This window comes from Chanodichthys erythropterus, chromosome 13 (assembly GCF_024489055.1).
Source record: "Chanodichthys erythropterus isolate Z2021 chromosome 13, ASM2448905v1, whole genome shotgun sequence".
Lineage (NCBI taxonomy): Eukaryota > Metazoa > Chordata > Actinopteri > Cypriniformes > Xenocyprididae > Chanodichthys > Chanodichthys erythropterus.
In genome coordinates this window covers 38384216-38405680 of record NC_090233.1, presented here as the reverse complement: position 1 = coordinate 38405680, position 21465 = coordinate 38384216, and the positions used below count along the sequence as shown (strand labels likewise).

The following is a 21465-nucleotide window of genomic DNA, read 5'->3' as shown; positions in this document are numbered from 1 at the left end:
CTTGCAAGTGCTGTATTCTGGCGTAGACTTGCCAGAGGGGGTTAGTGCATGCCTCAAACACACCACTACAAGTCAATTAACCATCGTAAGGACTTAAACTATTTATGAAGGTAAAAAAAGTTACTTAGTTCTGCTTTAAGGTGAAACTTGAGCTTAAGTCTGGTAGGAACACAAAAAGGTCATATAGATATAGCTATATATCTATATAGCTTTTGCTTCCTGCTTCGCTACTGTTCGGACGCTCTTGCTTACAGCTCTGCGCTTTGCTCTATTGCTTTTATATTTTATCTCCTAATTTTTACTTCAGCAAATCAATACAGTGCTCAAACGACAAATCTTGGCAACAACAATCTTTTTAACTGGAAGAATTGCTACAAAAAAGGGGAATTTTTATCCAACCAGCCTCCCACCGATGGCAGCCATCAGCTTACATTCCGGAGAAGGGAAAACACAGCTGCCTACATCCAAAAGGATTAGAAATAATATGCCTCCTCTGGTTGAAGAATCTACCTGCTGCACAAAGTTGGTATTGTGGCTTTTAATATGGTCAGACACTTACACGTGTCATTATAATATTAACATTTTATGATAATCAAGATCAGATGGTCTTATGAGGTTTTTCACCAGCAAATGATTGAGATATGCAATTTGTTCGTCATTATATGGCCACATCTGAGGAAGTCAGTGCATCGCATTACGTTCCCATCAACTTACAAGTTGTAAAGTTTATTGTAGCTATATGGGCTCTCAGTTTTTCCTTTTGTTGAATACATTTGGCTAAAATCTCATGATATAAAAGATGAAGCACTATGTACAGGCTATTTTAATAGTGAATATTGAATACAGAATATTGGCTACTACTAGATGGCAAATATTAGACGAAGACTCTTCTCCACTCTTCTCCGAAAATGTTGTACTTATTCGAATATCAGTTCTTTATATACCTTTTGTGCTGCAAACAAGCAGCAATTTATCTCCAAATTGCATGCGGCACTTCATTCACGATAGAGGTTGGTGGTGTAACAATGTTTTACAGGCAGTTTGAGGAGCCAATGGAATTACAAGGTTTAGTCTCAAGCTCTTTCTAATACTTTGAGTTAATTATTTGTAAAACCCATACAGGCATAAAGGATGACCAAAAGCATAGATTTTTGAAAATAAAATAAAACAAAAACAACGAAATATAGAGATACGAGGTTTCTGCCAGACAGCTATGATATATTCTTATTTGTAGCATTTATTTTCATGTATTGTTTTTTCCTTTCTTTTCTTTTCTGTTTTGTTTTTGGTTTTGTTTTGTTTTTGTTTTGAATTTGATAATTCTCCATGGCACACCTGACAGCCTGTCATGGCACACTAGTGATTGGGAAATACTGCTGTACACTAGTGTTTACACATTTTGCGTCAGTAGTATTTGTATTCAGCAAGGATGCATTACATCAATCAAAAGTGACTGTAAATACATTCATAATTTACAAAAGATTTGTATTTCAAATAAATACTTTCTTTTGAACTTTGTTCATCAAAGAATCGTGTAAAACATGTATCATGCTGGCCATAAAAATATTAATCTGCACTACTGTTTTCAGCATTGGTAATAATAAGAAGAATGTTTCTTGAGCAGCAAATTAGCATATTAAAATGATTTAAGATCAAGACACTGAAGGCTGGAGTAATGATGCTGAAAACTACATTGGCACTTCATGTGTAGATGTAATTATAGTGGGTTTTTCCCTGCTTGTTTATGACATTGGAAATATGATGTTTGATAATGAACTTTGTGTAAATTTTTTTAGTAAAGTCGTATTTGATAATGATTCTTTTAAAGATCTGTTGAATTTGACCGATTCTGATGCAAGGCACATAATCTCTTTTAAAAGACCTGTCATTGTCTGCAGAAAGCAATCCTACCTTTAGTGTTACAGCTCCAGACTTGCCTCTCACTGCCAGCAAACACATTATTTTGATTTCTGGAATTATGACCTGCCAACTGTCTAGATCTTCACACATGTGCATTTGGCAGTGAAAAGTGAAAGAAATACCATAGAGCCTTGCATCACCTTCGTCCTCCAGACAGATCAGACACATTAATGATCTGGCAACACATCAGGCCTCTCTTTCTCACACACACACACACACACACTTGAAAATGCACACACATTCCCATTTCTGTACACATAAGTGCACACATTAGTATCTTAGTGCAGTAACCCCCTACGACCCCATTTGTATGTTTTGGGGGTCCATGTCATTCAATGTCTCTGTTTTTTCTTTACAGTGCATCATTAGATGAAGGAAGCAGCTCAGCCTCTGCCTTAAGTGGACAGGTACCAATATACACACGTTTACAGGCGCACACACACACATTCATGAACGCCTGCATTGTATGCAATAATGCATGTAGCCGCATGCTCATTTTTCCTCACCTTGTAAGAAATGTAGGCTTACTTTACAATGGAAAGTCAATGAATTATTAAGGATTACCACGCCAAATGTCAGTCCTTTGGCTTCTTCGTACACGCCCTTGTTTAGCACTGAAAGCACTTTATCTGTCATTGTAAAACATTGATTCTTTTTATCAGTGTGTTGACTGTTAACTCATCACCAGACCCACATGAAGTCTCCACCCATTCTATCATGATCTTTATCTCCATCCCCCATGCATGACTGACTTCTAAAGATGCTTTCAGTAGTTCTTTAGCTAGCATTAGCATAGCTGTTTTTCTTGTACTGTAAGTATCAAAATAAGTTTAGTTGCACTTTAGATTAGGGTACACATGTTCACTGAGTTTTCCCTCGATAAACTCTTAATTACTGCTTATTGATAGTAAGTAATGTAGTTGTTGTAGTGGTTATGTTTAGGTATGGAGTAGGGTTAAGGGTTCTAGGATATGGTCATGCAGAATATGTGCGTAAAAAAAAAAAAAAAAAAAAAAGAATATGTGCGTATAAGTACTAATAAAGAGCCAATATGCTAGTAATATGCATGCCAAAAAGCAACTAGTTAATAGTTTAAATGTGTACCCCAGACAGCAACATAATGTGGCCCAGATCCGGCCCACATCTGATAAATGTGGGTTACACACGGACCAGATGTCAGATGTGGGCCGGATCTGGGCCGACATTATGTTGCTGTTTGGGACCTAATCTGAATTGTTATCCTAAGTTTTATGTAAATCACACTGCTATTGGTGTTTTAGAGAGCTGTCTAAACAAAAATTTGTTAATTTTAATATTTCCAACATGTGTATGCACACTTGTCAACTTTTTCATGCACTTTTTGTTGGCATTTGTGTCTTCTGACTTCAGAACATTCTGTGGTACAGATACTGATTCTGTCATTGTCTCTGCTAGTTAAAAACAAAAATAAGTATGTACGGTTGTCTAATGTTTGCTCTTTGCATCACTAAACAACACTACATTACTATCTATAGAGGCACCAGCCAATGAGCGAGAGGATTCTCTCTGACGTTTAGTGAAACTGTGGAATACGTCATTTCAGTATAGCGAAATACATTAAGCGGGGTGACCCTCACATGCATAAAATATTTTTTATAGAAAACTATTATGAATACAGTCTTCATCTCATGAGTATACATAATTCACAAAAACACTTTATTTCTTCAAATTTTTTTCTTTTTTTTAAATTGGCACCAAACTACTAAATGCATCTTTAAGCTTTCAGATATTAATATCTGTATCGCCCCTTCCCACCCACCCAGTGTGCATAAAAAGAAAAACTCTGGGCCTGCTCATTTCATTATTGTGTCTGAATGAATTCCATTCTTACTCATTCTGGGTTTTATTTTGTTGTTGTTGTTTTGTGTGTGTATTTATTTTTTAAGGAGACTGATCTCACTGATGAAGATGCGGCTTTCTCTGAGGTCATTCTTCCTTCATCACATTCCTCATCCTCCTCATTAATTTCTGTCTTTACAGTAAAGGTTCTAAAGTCTAAGCTTCTTGTAGTAATTTTACTCATATTTGCACTACTGTTCAAAAGTTTGGGGATGATATTTTTAAATAAATGTATACATTTATTCAGCAAGAATGCATTAAGGGTGCAATAGGTGATTCTCTACAGAAACATTTTTTGTTACACTCGTTGAAAATCTCGTCATATCCTGATAGTGCTTACTATGTTAAACGGTCTAAATGTATTTTTATAAATATATATTGTCTGTGGTAGGCATAGGACCATAAAATGTTCATCCAATCATTATATTTGGTACGAATAAAATAATACAATGTCCTACCTAAGCTAAACATTTTGGATGTTTGGAGTATAGACAGACGTCAGTCACAGAGCACCACAAACAAACAGCAGCCACCTTTTAATGATCTTCCAAAACTATGAATTTATGTTGCATTCACGCCATAACTACCATAATTAAAAGATGGCAACCCGTGACGTTTATATGTTTACAAATAAACAAATATTTCAAATAAATGTTTTTTTTTTTTAAACTTTAAATTCATCAAAAACAAAATGCATTATGGTTTTCACAAAAATTCTAAGCAGCACAACTGTTTTGAACATTGATAAGAAGACATTTTTCTTGCAGCAAATCATATTAGAATCGTTTCTGGATCATGTGACACATGAATGATACTGAAAATTCAGCTTTGTCAAAGATAAATCTCTTAAATATATTCACATAAAAAAGAGTGATATTAAATTGTAGTAATATTTCACAATATTACTGTTTTTACTGTATTTTTGATCAAATAAATGCAGCCTTGGTTAGTATAAGAGGCTGTCTTACAACAAACTTGTGAACAGTGGTGAATATTTCATTACATTTTCTTTACAACATTTTGTTCACCTGTTTCTTACATTACAAGCTAAACATTTTGCAGTTATAATATAACTCTATCAATTCATAAACATTCTTTTGCTGGAAAACAATGGCATACAATGCAAAACAATGCTACTTTGTTTGTAGTTTTCAAAACATTCTTATTGATATTTTCATACTTTTGATCAACTGTTATTTTTTCTGTTTCAACAAAAACTCATCTGTGTTAGCCAACCACATAACATTATCTGTGAATGTCAGTGAATCTTTGATTTTTCAGTGCAAAATGCAGGTTACAGTCTTGCCCTGGCCTCAGGCCTCTTTATAGTTGAGTCCTGTCATTCACTGTAATGTTGTGATTTGTCCCTCAGCCTTCTTCCTCTTGCTCATTTGATGGAAGTTTGAAATCAGAAAGCAGTGACTCAGAACCAAGATGGCCAGAGATTCCTCCTGTGCTCAACCAGAATGAGGATCGGAGAAAAAACAAGTACCTGAGAAAAGACTACCTGAAGGTACACACCCAAGCACGCACATGTTTTCAGTTTCTCTCACGCACACATTTTTTGTTCGTGGATCCCTCTCTATTTCTCACTTGTTCTGTCAAAGACACACACACACACACATATTTAATCACTTCATGTTGCTTCAGACTTGTAAATGTCACTGCGCTATTTGTTGGGAAATTGCTTGAATTGTTCAGTTTGGAAGTTTTTTTTTTTTTTTGTGCTGTGTTGACACTTTTTATATTGTAGTCTCCCATAGTATACCCATAGTCTCAGCCCATATCTTGGCCCAGATGTTGTTAAAATTATTTTTTTCTTTGAGGTGCTTTAGAATCAGTTCCTAGTCCTGTGCATATAATGTTCAGACCTTTCACATAATTAGCTGTAACTGTTATATATTAAAAAGGGACAAAATTCTAGACCCCATCCGATTAAAACTGTCTAATTTCTCTGTACTTTGCTGCTTTCACTTCATGTAGTCTCAGAGTTGCTTATAGAGGTGCAAGATTTTCCTGGATTTCTACATAAATTGATCTTAAAATTAAAAAAAACTATAGCACAATATTAGATCAACACAGTCTGTTTGAATAAATAGCACAAAAACAAACACTTTTTAATATCTTTATTGAACTCATTGTGGAAACTGCAGGGTGAAAAACATATCTGAATTCCTAGGATAGTGACTTCTACAAAATATGTAAAGAATCAGTCTGGATCCCTGTCAATGAGATGAGATTGGCAAGCCACTAGAAAAGCTACACTATAAAACTCAAATTGAGTGTCGAGTGACGAGTTACAGAAATCTCTGAAGCATGTTAACATCTTTGTTGATGTGACTGATACTTTAAACATTCTGTAGACAGATGAAACCATAGTTGTTAGAACTCGTAACACCATGTGAGGAGTGAAAAGACACAGAACACCAACAACAAAGCCTCATCCCAGTTGTAAAGTAGGTTTGGAGCCTGGACCACTTGCTGTCTTTGATAGATAAACAAAGGTTTATCAGGATAGGCTGCAGGAGCATCAAAGAAAAATGTCCCAAAGCACAGAAGTAGATGAACAACAGAATGGCAAAGATAAAAAATACACCTTCTGGATTGGCCTATTCTGATTTCACTTTAAATGAGGTGCTTTGGCATGACCTCAAGAGATTGATTTACAGCAGACAGATTGAAACTGAAAGAGTTTTGTGAAGAGGAGTAGTTTAAAACTGCTTCAAAGCATTGTGCACATCTGATCCACAATTACAGGAAACATTTGATGGAGGATATTTCTGCCAAAATGCGGGTTATTAATGTCGGCATGAAATAAAAATTGACATCTCTTACTTTTTTTTTATGGAATAATGTAGTATTTATTATCAATAATTTATCCGGTTAATGCATTGATCTCTATAAAGTGAAGCCTTAGCTTAAACCAGCGACAGCATTTAGGCTACCCTTTGCGTCACTGGATCTGCTGGGCAGTTGCGGATAGAAGAAAAGACAATCGCAACTTCCACTTCATGCCGAATTTAAATGCAGGATTTACAGACCTTTTCCTTCCTGCATGGTGACTTTTCACACTCTGCTTAACCATCATTCTAAGTCATTCTAAGCACCATTTTTTGACCCTGGACAGAGGAAGGTTTTGCACTCGTAATTTAGAAGTGGGGTTAGCACCACTTTTCACTTTGCATTGTAGTGTAAAACCTGTACACTGCAGTGTTAGAATGTTAAGACTAGATGCATAGCAAAAGACAACCAATAGTGTGCCACATTTTCAAGAGCTTTGGACAGTCAAAAAACACAGCATGTTTCATTAACAGTAGCTTCAGCACTTGAGGAAAAAACTGTCAAATTGTATCCGAAAACACGACAATTGGAGTAAAGACGAGAATGTTTAATTTTTTTTCTAATACAAAAAGTCCATTCAGAATAAACTTGATGATACAGTCAGCACTATATAATATGAGGATGCACAGTACTAGAGCTTTTAGGAAAAACGTGCCCAGCATTCCGCCAATCAGTGACACTGACACCACAAATATGCAAATAAGAAAGTTAACCCCGGGTTTAGGAATTTAAAGTGTGAAACGGCAGCTTATGATTACCCAGGTTGTTAACCCCGAGTAATGAGCAATATGAAAGGTGAAGGAAGATAACCCAGGATCCCATTTACATGGGTTCTAGAATATGTGTTCAGTAAAAATGAAAGCATATCAGTGTTTGTGTTAAGCAGACTTTGTTTCTCTGTTCTTATCACTTTTTAATCAAATTTTAATGAAATCCAAGTAGATGCATCACTGTCCTTTTTCCTGTCCTTTGAATCATAGCAGAGTGCACATTCCTGTACCTGTTCTCCCGTGAGGGAATTTCCCTTTATGGTTTGTTGAGAAAAACACTGCCATGAGAAACATTGTTTTGTATTCACTCAGCTTCCATGGAAGTATTAAAAGACCAGAATTTGAGGGCAAGCCCAGTCTCTGTCCAGATGACTTCACAATAACACTATTTCCCCTGTGTATAACTGTAACTGAAAGTCATTTGAGGTTTATTTATTGTATACATTTGCATTAGCATTTAATGCTCTCTTTTACTTTTAAAATGGTTTCTTACCACTGCTATAGATAGACACTAATGCTTTGAAAAGAAAGAACATTAGGTTCCACTTAATTAAAGGGGAACTTCACTGATAGCAAGTAAAGTACCCTTTTTTTTTTTCTTTTTTTTAAATCAGTGCTACCAAAGAAAACAGAGAAATAAAAGGCTGTTGTCTTCCCTTTTGCCAAATAGGTAGGAAAACTTCAATGCACTTTGCATGTTGCCATCCAAGGCTACTCCCACCAGTCTGCTGTGGATATGCTCAAAAAGAGTCAAATAGTGTCTTGCTTTAGTAGGAAATACTTCTTTGCAAACTATTAGTCACAATGGTGTTGACTTGTATCAAGTGTGTGTATCTGCAGGGTGTGACGGAAGGTTGGGGCATGGAGAAAGATCTTTATCATGGGCGGCGAAAGCTGTCTGTCAGGGTGTTATGGTTAAGGGTTAGTTTCTGTTGTAGCAATTCACATTTTAGCATGCCTCCTTTCATCACACCCATTACTCCGACCTGCAGCTATCCCTGTCCCACTTGTTCCCGAGTGCAAGATTTCAAAGAGTAAATATTTAGCAGGAGTGATTCCAGTTAAGGATCCACTGCATTGTAGGTAGAATCACAAAAAGAATCATAAATACGGACAGAATGCCACAACAGAAAATCTGAAAAACCTGTTTGTAGTCAACATTTCAACTTGAATGACACAGTGTTTTAGGCCAAATGGAAAAAATGAAATAAACTAAAGTTATGTCATTTCCACCCTACCCCCCAAAACAAAATGCTGTCACATGCAGGTTAGAAAGCTGTTGCCATTTTCAGCAATGAATTCGTGAAACACCCAATTCGGCTAAGGGGGTTATATCCCAGCAAATAAGTGACATTAGTGCACACCCTCTATACAACATGAACATAATAAGTATATGTTGTACTTTTGTCGTTAATTTGATGTAATTACATAGTAGTTAGAGACACTTAACATAAAGTGTGACATTTCACCACACAATAGAATTCCTGTACACACCTGACACACACCTGTTCAAACATTTCAAGGAAACATTTCTGTGATTGCCAATTGATCTTTATTGAAGGAGGCAATGTATTCACAACAGCTACATGATTTGACCCAGAAGAAGAATGATACTTGCTGGATTATTCAGCATCTGTCTCTGGTGTGTGAGAACTTGTTTATCTTAATTGTATGTCATCACTGAATGAATTCCAGAACTGTTAAGGGAATCATCTAGAGAATGTGCACTCCCTGTCTTTGCTCTGACAAGTGCACATGATGCCATGCTGATAATTCTGTTTTTGTTTTGACTTTTATATGATGTCTTACTCTCTTCTCTAAAAAGAGAGTTGTATTGCCTTCCTGAATAAAGCTACTGTTTTATAAAACGGTTAAACATTCACAGCCATTTGTTTTAAAATTCAAATCAAATTAATTGATTAAATATCCAAATATCCAGCTATCCACATTAAAGGAAAATCAAGAAAAGAAACTACCACCTGAGACCTTTCTGGTGTCAGATATACAGAAATCTGTTCTTAAGATGCAACTGGACTAAGAACATGAACAGAAGCAAATTATTCTGAATGAGCCATAAGGTATATTTGTTATATTGTGCAAATGTGTAAGAACTAATGCGCTAGTGTCTAAGTCTTTGTGATTGGCATATAAAGCAAAAAAATCTATTTTTTTAACTGAAATGGATCATGCCATAGTAATAAAACTGTTGAAGGATGAATTAATTAAATTTGTTATTCAGTTCGTGGCAGTCTCCACAAATGGTTGAACAGAAAGCACTAAAGAAATGGCAGAAAAGGTGTCAATTTTATAATCAGAATTTATGTCGGTACAAAAGTAATAAGTATACTGTTTATTTCATATAAAGCAAAAAATATAAAGCAGTTTATACACTTCTGTTCATGGATATGTAGTTTTTGATAACTTAGCATGTTTAGTCCAGATTATGTCGTTCCAGCCATTCACTTTGGAAGTGGTGATATCAGTTAGCACGTGCAAATTTTTTTGCGTGTGCAACGTGCAACAGACAGTCAGTGAACATGAAATGTGGGCACTTTATCTGGGGAATTAAATCCCTTTATCTCTGGCTAGACTGAATTTCTCACAAATCACAAATCTGATCTTCTGTCTCCCTGTGTTTCCTTTTTCAGTATAAGTGTCAAAGTGCTCGAAGAAACTCCAGTGGCAATGACAATGATTGTGAGGTGAGACTTTATGTGTTACTGCATGTCACTCTGCTTGAGTGCCACTATTTTACTGGGTTTCCACGGTCAATAAAAACCTGAAAATATCAGGGAATTTTATAATTGTGATATTTAGGCAAAATGAAGTCCTGGAAATGTAGTAGAAATTCACTCTATGCACCTAATGCTCCAGACACCTGAGATTGGTGTGATTCCAATCTAATATTATCCTCAGGTAGGCCCCAACTGAACTTAATGGACACTATCTCTTGGGAAATAAGAATCTCTAATGCCCCACTAACCTGCAGCACAGCAGTAACCAAACAGGACCTCCAGTGTTCTCATTATTAAAACAATTTTACATCCAAAAAATGAAACACATATTTATATGTTGCATAAAAATGGCAAGGTTGCATGTTTTCTTCAAACTGATTGGTTAAACTCTTTAAACACCTTTTCTAGACTACAAAAACACAGACCACTTTTAGTATACATTTGCTCCATTGCCCTCTATGGCTGATTGCAACATAAATTAAATAAAGTTTAACTTCCATATTTCTTAAGCACTTTCATTAACAGTCTTCTGAAGAACATATTTCATTCTTCATTAAAAATTTCCACCACAGAAAAAGCAGTCTGTAAAGCAGTGTGTAAAGTTCATTGGAAACCGTTTTTGTAGACCTGTCATATTTTGTAGAAGTTCAATATTACATTCACAAAGTTCATGAAGGAAGGAAAAGGAAGGTAAAACCGTTTCAATCAGAAGAAACTGAATCCATTTCAAGATTCAGGATTGTTAGCTGTTTACATACGGACAGTTTTTTCAACATGATAATGTCTGTGTTCTTACAGGAGGGAATGCGGTCTAATGATTTCACCACAACTCTCACTGTCTTTGGCCTGAAACCAAGATCAGGTAAATCTTTGGACCCATTTACTCTTCATTTCACTTAATGAGATTTTACTGATCAAATAGCTATCCGATCTGATTCATTTACACTTGGCCACATTAATGTTTCACTACAAAACTCCAAAAAACCAAGTTCGCATCACCAAATGCAACATTTATGCACCGCAATTTATTTTTCATCACTGTGTTGAGCTTTCAGTATGTGACGCTGAACATAGAATTTCATTTGCAGCAATTTGCATCGGAAGCGGAAGCTGGTATAACAAGCTATCGTGTTGATTTATTTATTTTTACCATTTTGGTAGGAGTAAAATTTACACATGTGGCTTCAACAACCAAATGCATTTACACTTGTCCAGTTTCATCTGGAATGCATCTCAAACTACCTCCTAAAGTGGTTTGATTGATTTCAGAGGGCGTTTATACCCCATCTTTTCACGATCTGATATCCGATTGCATGAAGTGAACCCGCCCCCCCCCCCCCCCCTCCCCTCACCCACACACACACACACACACATACACAAAAAAACTGCACTCAAATTACACAATCTCTTTAATAGAAATAAATAAAAAAAATAAAAAAAAATCCATTACTCTTGTTTAATGGGAATTTAGAGGTCAAGAACAGCTTTTCTTTGGAAAGATGTCATCATGAACTGTGGTCTTGAACTTTAGTTATACCAAGGTTTGTAGAAATAGGTGGTATTTCTTTACAATTTTTTTCTCATGACTTTGTAATTCAGTGGAAAGCATAAGGAAGGTCTGTGCTTCCTGTCTCACAGAAATACAGTTGACCTGCATACAATACCAAAACCGCTTGTTTTTGCAGTGTAATCAGTCTCACAAATGCTTCTCTTTTTATAATCTGAGTCCGTTATATTTTAAAGCATCTTGTGCTCTGAGACCCACCAATAGCTGCTGCAGAGGTAGTGCTGCCATGTGAACAATCATTAAATCACCTTTTGTTGTTTATCATTTGCATAATCATAAAAACATCAACAAAACATGCCTCTTTATATTTTTTGTTCATGTAAATTAGGCCTCACACACTGTTGCAATGAGAAATACGTGTACCAAATGCTGTGAAAAATGGAGTGCTGTAAATCCATGTAATTTTATCCAGTAAATCTGGCTTGAGCAAAAATACCACAAACAGCTGAAAACTGTTTGAAACTGTAAAGTCTATATGTGAGGTTAAGTTTTTTTTTTTTATTATTCCACATCAAAGTGTGTTAATGCACATTTATTTGTTTTAACCAGGGCTGCAACTGCAAACTGATTAAAATGTTTAATTATGGAGTTATTCAACAGTAAATTTCATTATTGATTTGTAAGATGTGCATGAACAAACTTGATCTTTGAAGGGCAACCATGGGAGACTTCTATATAAGCTAATGAACAGAAAGGAGACATTGAGCTACCAGGTTTACACAGTGTGCAGATTCAAAGATTTACCAGACTTAAAGATCAGACAGGATAGTTCATAAAGGAAAGTTTGAATGAAGAAAAACATGATGATGATGATGATGATGACGATGATGACTGTGTTTACTACTCAGCCTTCTCCCGTGGAAACCGTCAAGACTTTAGCTCCACAGACCCAAGCTTTACCATGAGGAGAAAGATGGAGCACCTCAGGGAGGAGATGGAGCAGATCAGACTCCTGCGGCAGGTCAGAATTCCACCGTAACCTCCCTTGCATATTTTACAAAGTTAAAAGTATAAGCAAAAATGATTGATTTATATCTCTATGGTAAGCCAAGTGAAGCCAATTAAACACGCAAAATTCCCTTTAAATCTATTATTAGTGTTTTTAAAACCCATCTGTCATAACAGTGATTTCTTGTTTTCTTTGGATAGTCTTCTATTTTAGCTGCTCCATGTTTCTACTTGTCTCTGTCAAGCTGTCATCAATAGTGTTAAATATACTTGAGTCATTAAATAAGAAAAGAAAGATCTAAGGCATTAATTAATACCATGTAATCAGACAGGCAGGAATAAACATTTCCTATTTAATTCTGAGAATGGGAATGAAGATTAGATTTTGAAGCACTGTATATATGGATTAAAACAATTTTTTGACATGCGCTTCACAGGAGGGGTGCTATTTGAGTCGCTGCCGATTCAGAGCTTCAGTTCAGTTCACCACAGTTCATCACTTAATGTATAGCATTGCATTTCAGTTAGGGTGCTGTCTTAGACAGTAGCTCCCTATTTAGGCAGCAAGACAGACAAAATTGCTCTCTTTGGTGTGGAGTCAAGAAATCTGGAAATATGATTAAAAGAGGAATATGAGACAAAAACATATAAATGTTTTACCAACTAAGAACAACAGCACTTTGTGTGAGCATCAAATGTGAGCATAAGTATTGAGACAATTTAACTTAAAGGTTTAGTTCACTTTCTAATTAAAATTTCCTGATAATTTACTCACCCCCATGTCATCCAAGATGTTCATGTCTTTCTTTCTTCGGTCGAAAAGAAATTAAGGTTTTTGATGAAAACATTGTTTTGGGGAGTTTCTGCCTTTAGTCTCCTCTTCAGCTAGTGAAAAGCACAGTAAGATTTAAATCTGGAGATTGACCTAGCCAATCTAAGACCTTTCATTTCTTTCCTCTGATAAACACCTTGATTGAGTTGGCAGTGTGTTACGGTTCAGTGTCCTGTTGCAATACCAAGTGCTTTTCTACGAGTTTGGTTACATTTCCTTTAACATTGGTAGCCAGTATGGTTTTGTGCACTTGCGAATTCAGTCTGCTGTCACCATCATACATTAAGGGTGCGTTCACACTTGGCATGTTTGGTTCGATTAAAATGACCTGGTGCGATTGCTCTGTTGGTGCGGTTCATTTGAACATGTGTGAACGCTGCCATCCGAACCCTGGTGCGTACCAAACAAGCGGACTGAAACCGCTGAAAAGATGGGTCTCAGTCCGCTTCCAAATGAACTCTGGTGCAGTTTGAATGATATATGAATGCAACACAGACCAAAGACATGTAAACGAACCAAAAACAGGAAGATGAGACCCTAAAAAGTACACAATACTCACGCATATCGTTTTTTTCTTGTCATAGTCGTGAATATGGTCATGGCCAACCTGGTCATTGTTGATTTTCTGAAGTCGCTGGTGGAGACAGATATACCTGACTCTTATTTGGAATCAAATGAAGTAAACTGAGTGGTTGTGTGTGTTTTCAGAACCTCGAGTCTAGGTTGAAGGTTTTGTTGCCAGATGATGTGGGTGCTGCCCTAATGGATGGTGTTGTTTTATGCCATCTGGCCAATCATATTCGCCCTCGTTCCGTGGCCAGTATCCATGTACCCTCCCCTGCTGTGGTAAGTCCCACTTTCATTTAGACTTTCCTGGATCTGTATTTTTTGGAAATGATTAAGGAAATGTCTTACATTATTTCTGTGGGTTCAAATTAGATTCTCTGCAGTTGTAATTAGCATTCAAAACAAACTCATAAATTGTTTAATGTTGTGTGGATCTGTTTAGTGCTAGATACTCTACTTTCTGAAGGGTTTATAAAGGACATTGTCTGTGTCTGTCTCTAATAGCCAAAGCTGAGTATGGCTAAGTGTCGGCGGAATGTTGAGAATTTCTTGGATGCTTGTAAAAAGCTTGGAGTGCCACAGGTAGGATTGTTTATTTCTTCATTGTATGAATGCATGATATATCTGTTTTCATCTGATATCTGCATTTTTTTTTTTTATCATGTAATCTGAAATCAAATATTTAAATCTTTATTTAAATATTTTAGATTCTACATATTTTAAAATGAGAACATAATCTATTTTTTACTTAAAGGGATATTGATCGATAGAACGTTAAAGATGTTTCATGCATAAAAAGTTTAATTATTTATCCATCTGTCATACAGTATATATTCAAAGGTTTAAGGTCAGTAAGATTTTTAAGAAATAACTACCTTTATTCAGCAAAGACACTTTCAATTTATCAAGAGAGAGTATTTATGTTGTAAAGATTTTTCTTTCAAATAAATGCTGAATCTTAAAAAAACGCATCATGGTTTCCACAATAATATTTGGCAGCACAACTGTTTTTAACATTGATAATAATAAGAAATGTTTAAGCAGCAAATCATCATATTTAAGGATCATGTGACACTGAAGACTGGAGTAATGACAGCAGAATATTCAGCATTGACAACTCAGAAATAAATTTCATTTTAATATATTCGAATAAAAAAAGTTACTTCAAATTGCAATTAATATTTCACAATATTACTTTACTGTGTTTTTGATCAGATAAAATCTTTCGAGGGGAAAAAAAATAAAAATCTTACCAGCCCCAAACTTTTGAGTGGTAGTGTACATTATAATGTTGTATTGAAAAACTTATTTTTGTTTTACTGTTATCATTTTTATCAAGGTAGTATAGATTTATAATATTGGCCATTTATCTGATCTATATTATCTATCTATATTTATGTTTACATTTGTTTGTGTGTTTATGAACAGGACAAGTTGTGTTTGCCACATCACATCCTGGAGGAGCGAGGTCTGGTGAAAGTTGGTGTCACTGTACAGGCACTGCTGGATCTTCCATCATCAAAGCCCAATCAACTTTCTACCATGTAGCATCACTTGATCATGGGACGTCCCTTCACCCTGCCTTACCACCTCATCCTCACTCCTCACTCTCAGTGCTGATCTTTGACCTATTATGGGGAGGTCATGGCCCTAACTCAACTGTGGTCGACAGGCCGGCTTCCCCCTACCTCTTATAAGCCTCTATGGAGGGGTCTAGACATTTTAAAGCTCCAATATTGTGCCCTATTGGAGGGAAATTGTACGTTAAAGCCACGCATTTCATTCTGAGAGGAAATAACTGTTTCTAGTCCACCACTGGCTATGCCATCTGTCCCCTCTTAATGCTGGACACCTCTGTCTCCTTTCTTTTGTATCTCCTCCTCATCGCTCTTGTTCACTCTTCTCTTGGACCGGTGAGCCCAACAACAGGCGAGGACATGGGAAAAGTTTGCAGCTTTCTGGCTGATTCTGGACCAGAGGGATGGTGTCATTTCAGTGTCACTCCAGCCCTCTCCTGTATGAAGTCACTAAGAGCTGTCAGTCATCTCGTTACATTCTGTCTGTTTCCTGTCTGTCTGAGGAAATAAGTGGGTCAGAGACATGTATTGATGTACATGTAATCATAACCAGACCAGCGATGAGGACACCTGCAAAGGACCAACAAAGATGCTGCCATAAAAAATGATCATGGCTGTCATAGCTGTTGATACTACAGTCAGGTGAGTCACTGGAAGTGTGTTAGAAAATATGAATTTCTTCCTGCATCCCTGAACTGTTTTCTTTTAACCGTAAAGACACTGCTCACATACTATCTTCTTTTCTTTGTACCTGCAAATGTTTGTTTTTATTCATCACTGGTTTCCCCACAGGTTTTAATTTATTGCTTCAGTTCTCGTGAACAGTATGAGTCAGGTATTTACAACAGAATTCTTGAACGTTCTGCACGTTCTGGTGTAATTGTTTGTTTTGCAGGTATGAATAGTTTCAGCAATAAAAATAGACCCAAAAAAATTTATTGCAACACCTAATTACATAGAGTAGAAAAGAAAATGTCTCATGGATAAACAATTGCTTGGAGAATTTAATCAAGTTGTAAAGGATCTGATGTGCAGCAGTTCATTTACTCAAGACTTTTTAGAAATTTTAGTATGTACAAAGAATTATTATTTGTTTTATTAAGAAATTTATTTATTTACCTTTATGTACTTTTGTGTGTTTTATTTATTTCTTTGAGGTCTGTTTACTTCATCAACCTCTGAAAAACATTAATTGTATTGCCCAAAAAATCAGCAATACCATTCAAAAAGTCTTGAGTGTAATATATGTTTCCAAACAAGAAAATCTGAGGAGGCATCTTGACAGGTTTTAGCTCTTGAAGTTGCAATTTCTGCAGAACTCTGTGTTTACATGCACACCAGAAAGCCGTTTATTGTGAGAAAGCAAATTAGGATCAGATGAGAAATCAACATTCACATGCCAGGTTTTATCCCATTATTTTCACATCAACCAAAAGTTGGTGTTGGTGTAAACCAACTTTCATGCCTTAAAGGATTAGTCCACTTTTAAATAAACTTTTCCTGATAATTTACTCACCCCCATGTCATCCAAGATGTCCATGTCTTTCTTTCTTCAGTCGAAAAGAAATTAAAGTTTTTGATGAAAACATTCCAGGATTTTTCTCCTTATAGTAGACTTGAATGGACACCAAACAGTTGAAGGTCAGAATTAGTTTCAGTGCAGCTTCAAACTGTTCAACACGGTCCCAGGTGAGAAATAAGGGTCTTATCTAGTGAAACCATCGCTCATTTTCTGAAATAAATTGAAAATTATATAAGTTTTAACCTTAAATGCTCATCTTGAACTAGCTTTCTTCTTCTCCTCTATTAGAATTCCAGCAGTGTAGACACTGCTAAGTGTATGCCAAAGTTTGAACTTATTGTTATATACTATTGAACTAGCATATTGCATATAAAAATTTGTTCAAACTTTGGCCTGTGGAGGGCAGTATTACGCTTAGCAGCATCTACACTGCTGGAATTCAAATAGAGAAGAAGATGAAGAGCTAGTTCAAGATGAGCATTTCTGGTTAAAACTTACATAATTTTAAATTTTTTTCAGAAAATGAGCGATGGTTTCACTAGATAAGACCCTTATTTCTCATCTGGGATCGTTCTGAACAATTTGAAGCTGCAGTGAAACTAATTTTGACCTTCAACTGTCTGGTGCCCATTCAAGTCTACTATAAGGAGAATAATCCTGGAATGTTTTCATCAAAAACTTTAATTTCTTTTCGACTGAAGAAAGAAAGACATGGACATCTTGGATGACATGGGGGTGAGTAAATTATCAGGAAAAGTTTATTTAAAAGTGAACTAATCCTTTAACCCTCTTTCTCATAGTAAACAACTTTAGTGTGCATGTAAGTACTGTCACTCAACATTTGCCTTTTTTAAGCTTTTTCTGCTCACTACCTGATCATTATCCATATCAATAGCTTTAACAGATTCAAGTCAGCATGAAACATCAGTCTTTCTTTCCTATTGTGACAATTCCGATTGAAACCGATTCTCGAACAAGAAAAATTGTAGGGCGGGACCTGATTTTGTCCATTGGGAATTGATTGGATCGTTGTGTTTGCTATTGCTGTGATCTCATGTGATTTGACAATTTGTCAATCACATCAAGCCACTGAACACATCATCATATGAGATGTTGCTGCAAGAGGAAGGGGAAGTGCACATGAATTCTAAAATTATAATGATGCGCACGGATAAATCTTTTATAATAAATACTGCGGTATGAAATAAATAAGAATTGTTAATTTTGATTACATGGTGACTTCAATAGGCCTGTCTATCTGTATCGGAGGTCTAAACACAGTTTACAATCTTTTACCATTCATAACTTTACAGGTATACAGGTATTTTTGCCTCTCATTGCTGTTGTGCCTGAATAACACATCTTGTACAAGCACATCTGGTAAGTTAGCCTACTTGATGTTTTGAAGAGGCTGATGAGTAAATATTGATTTATGCCTTTCAAAAACTCACATGCTAACCTGGCGATGGGAGCAGCTGTTGACAACTTTTCTGTGGAAAGAAGTTTCCAGGCATACATTTCCAATAATTAGTAATGTTGCTCCTCTACCATAGTCCATTTATCATAGCAGCTTTGCTTCTGGTTCAAGTCTGATTGGTGATGGATTGATGACTGCAGTTCCTCAGGCTAATTGCCTCCTTGACACAATCTCAGCCAAGAATCTAAAATGTTTTCTACAGTTCTTCTCAACAAAATATTTATATAATTTTTTTATTTTCACTCTGTCACCCCCATTAAATAAGATCTGTGTGAATTTCATGATAAAAGTACCATAATAGATCGGTTTAAAATCTAAGTTGGCTGTTTCAACCTGTTTAGCATCTACATTTATGACAAGATTTTCCAATTAGCCATCTGTCACTCCTACACACCCATGTATGCTGTCACTTACAAGATTCCACAAACTGGTTTCCTTGTACAAGGTATAAATTGCATACTGCATGCTACTTTTTAAATATGCTATAGTACTCAGTATGCAACAGTAATGACTGAACTGTAGAAGAGATAATCTTTGCCATAAGACTTAAATTGACTAATTTAATGCTGAAAAAGTTATGACAGACTTAATTCTTTGTGGGAAACAAGTAGACAGCTCATGCTGAGTATGCACATTTACACTGTTGATTGTGAGGAGTATGACAGTATGCTGTTTTGATGAAAGCCATTCTCATGCTATTTTTGTCCCCTTTCCCAATCTTAGCAAAGCTTTGAAATGATCTCACCTGTCAGCTCTGATTCTCATTCATGTTGATGAGAAAATGTTCAGTTTGTAAAAAGAAGTCTTGATTCAAAAGTAATAGACAGGAGATGCCTCCTATGCAGTGTGTACTGTATGTATAGATGTTTTTGTATGACACAACTGGATTGCATGTCTGGATCATACCATTGTACATAATCTCTGTTTCAACACATTAGGATGTTTCTTAAAAAGGAAAACTGAAACATTTCAAGGGTCAAAATACTGGAATAAAATGACCTTTTACAATGTTTCATTGTGTCCTTGTCCTTTGCTTTGTGCTTCTCTTTCACTGCAGGAATGGTTCTTCATAACCCTTATAAATAAAATGTACTTCAAGTTCATTTTATTAAGTATGCTTAACTAAGTAATATCAATATATTAGAAGTATACTTGTAAGTGTACTGTCACTGTATTAAAGATTATTATTTCTTTTATTTTTTGTTTATCATCCTTTCCCTGCTTTGCCTGAGGCCACGTTCACACAGCAGCAGAATACGGTTATCAGTCCTATATTTGAAGTACGGTTATTTACGGGTGTGACAACCGCATTCTATAACCGAACTCACAGCCGTATATTTTCAGGACTCACAACCGCATTCTCGGAATATTCGCGCTGTGTGAACGGAACCGGACTGGACAACTACGTTAGTTGTCTGTCACGTCATACAGTGTGAGAGAGCCGCTCTGCTAAGGTGTTTTAGTGTGGTGGTTTCGCTTTCGGTAACTTACTGAAACAGAGATGTGAGCTGTGCGTCATCTTAAGGTGCTAGATCCAGTCACTGTTCTCCACCGGAGCGGCTCATGTCAGTTTTGCGTTTCTTTTCAAATGCCGTGTCATGCACGAGACGTCGCAAAGGACGTGATAGGTGTGCACTGCAGCGGTTAAACACTCCGGCTAGTGCATGTTGCTCTTGGTTAATGAAGTTTTGATGGATGAACTCGCGGTTCAGTTAGTCTCTTGTCATGTGAAAAGTGATAATACTTTTCAGTTTTATGGACATCGCCATCTTTAATATTACGTTGGTCACCGTCGTTATGGTTACTATTAAGAGAATGTGACAGAGAGATGAGCTGAGCGTCATCTTAAGGTACACACCGGAACGAATATCGCACACGTTTATCGCCAGTGTTTTTCGAGACGTTTTTTGTGTTCATCATACCCAAGCGATTTTCAGTGGCGATGCGCAAAGTGATCATGCAAATTCATTTCCTGACAGTATGTGGCGCTTGTGTAAAAATAAAAATACAGCAATAATACACATCTATTGGTGTGGCCAAGAACTGGCAGAGCACCCATAGTGTGCATCTCAATCAGCTCTCTCTAGTTCAGTAGTCAGGGCACTGATCAGGGAGTTGGCCACATTCAATTACACGGTACACTGATACACAACCTAGGAAGCTAGGGAGCTGTTTGAGACGCAGGGATAGTTTGTAGGGGCCTTCCTCGTCTACTTACTTTCTCTTTCGTCTTTGTATCAATGTGTGCTCGGCAAGACCGTTTTGTGCTTGAGTGCCACCAAGTCATGTTTTACTGTAACTTCAGCAGCTCCAGGCACGTGAAAAAAAGCGCCAATCTCATTGGTCTGCCAGTTTTTAACGCGGCATGTCAAACCAAAAAAACTAACCCGATGCGTTTTTTTTTTTTTTTTTTTTTTTTAATGACGCTTTTATTCCTCACGTTTTCCGCGTTTGTGTGCACACTCACATTGGCGCCTTTGTTTAGTCATGAGGCATTAAACATCGGCAATAATCGCGCGCGATATTCGTCCCGGTGTGTACAGGCCTTTAAGGTGTTAGATCCAGTCACTGTTCTCCACCTGAGTGGATCATGTCAGTTTTGTTTCTTTTACAAATTCAAATGCTGTGTCATGCGCAAGAAGTCACAAAGGACGTGACACGCGTGTGCAACGGTTAATAAAGTTTTGATGGATGGACATTGCCATCACACTCCTTGCACGTTCATACAGACAGTGTTCCAGACTCTACTGAAAGTTGCTGTGTGAATGAGACATTTCATGAATCCTGTAAGTAAATGCGGTTGTCAATCCCAAAAACTGACAGTGTGAACG

At 36.5% G+C, this 21465-nt stretch overlaps 1 protein-coding gene across 6 annotated transcripts in view; it reads left to right on the top strand.

Annotated features, from left to right (window-relative positions):
• lrch2 (leucine-rich repeats and calponin homology (CH) domain containing 2) overlaps positions 1–21465 on the top strand; it is an 88617-nt gene that overhangs the window by 59913 nt on the left and 7239 nt on the right. For 3 of the 6 annotated variants that reach the window (XM_067408058.1, XM_067408057.1, XM_067408054.1), the window contains 9 exons: positions 2279–2327; positions 3846–3884; positions 5171–5311; positions 10058–10111; positions 10943–11006; positions 12560–12672; positions 14200–14337; positions 14563–14640; positions 15487–17145. In XM_067408058.1, the coding sequence (XP_067264159.1) occupies positions 2279–2327; positions 3846–3884; positions 5171–5311; positions 10058–10111; positions 10943–11006; positions 12560–12672; positions 14200–14337; positions 14563–14640; positions 15487–15606 (796 nt within the window). In that variant the 3' untranslated portion in view covers positions 15607–17145. Of the gene's footprint in view, positions 1–2278; positions 2328–3845; positions 3885–5170; positions 5312–10057; positions 10112–10942; positions 11007–12559; positions 12673–14199; positions 14338–14562; positions 14641–15486; positions 17146–21465 lie in introns of those variants that run through there. The other 3 variants (XR_010896998.1, XR_010896997.1, XM_067408056.1) reach the window with 3 other exon arrangements.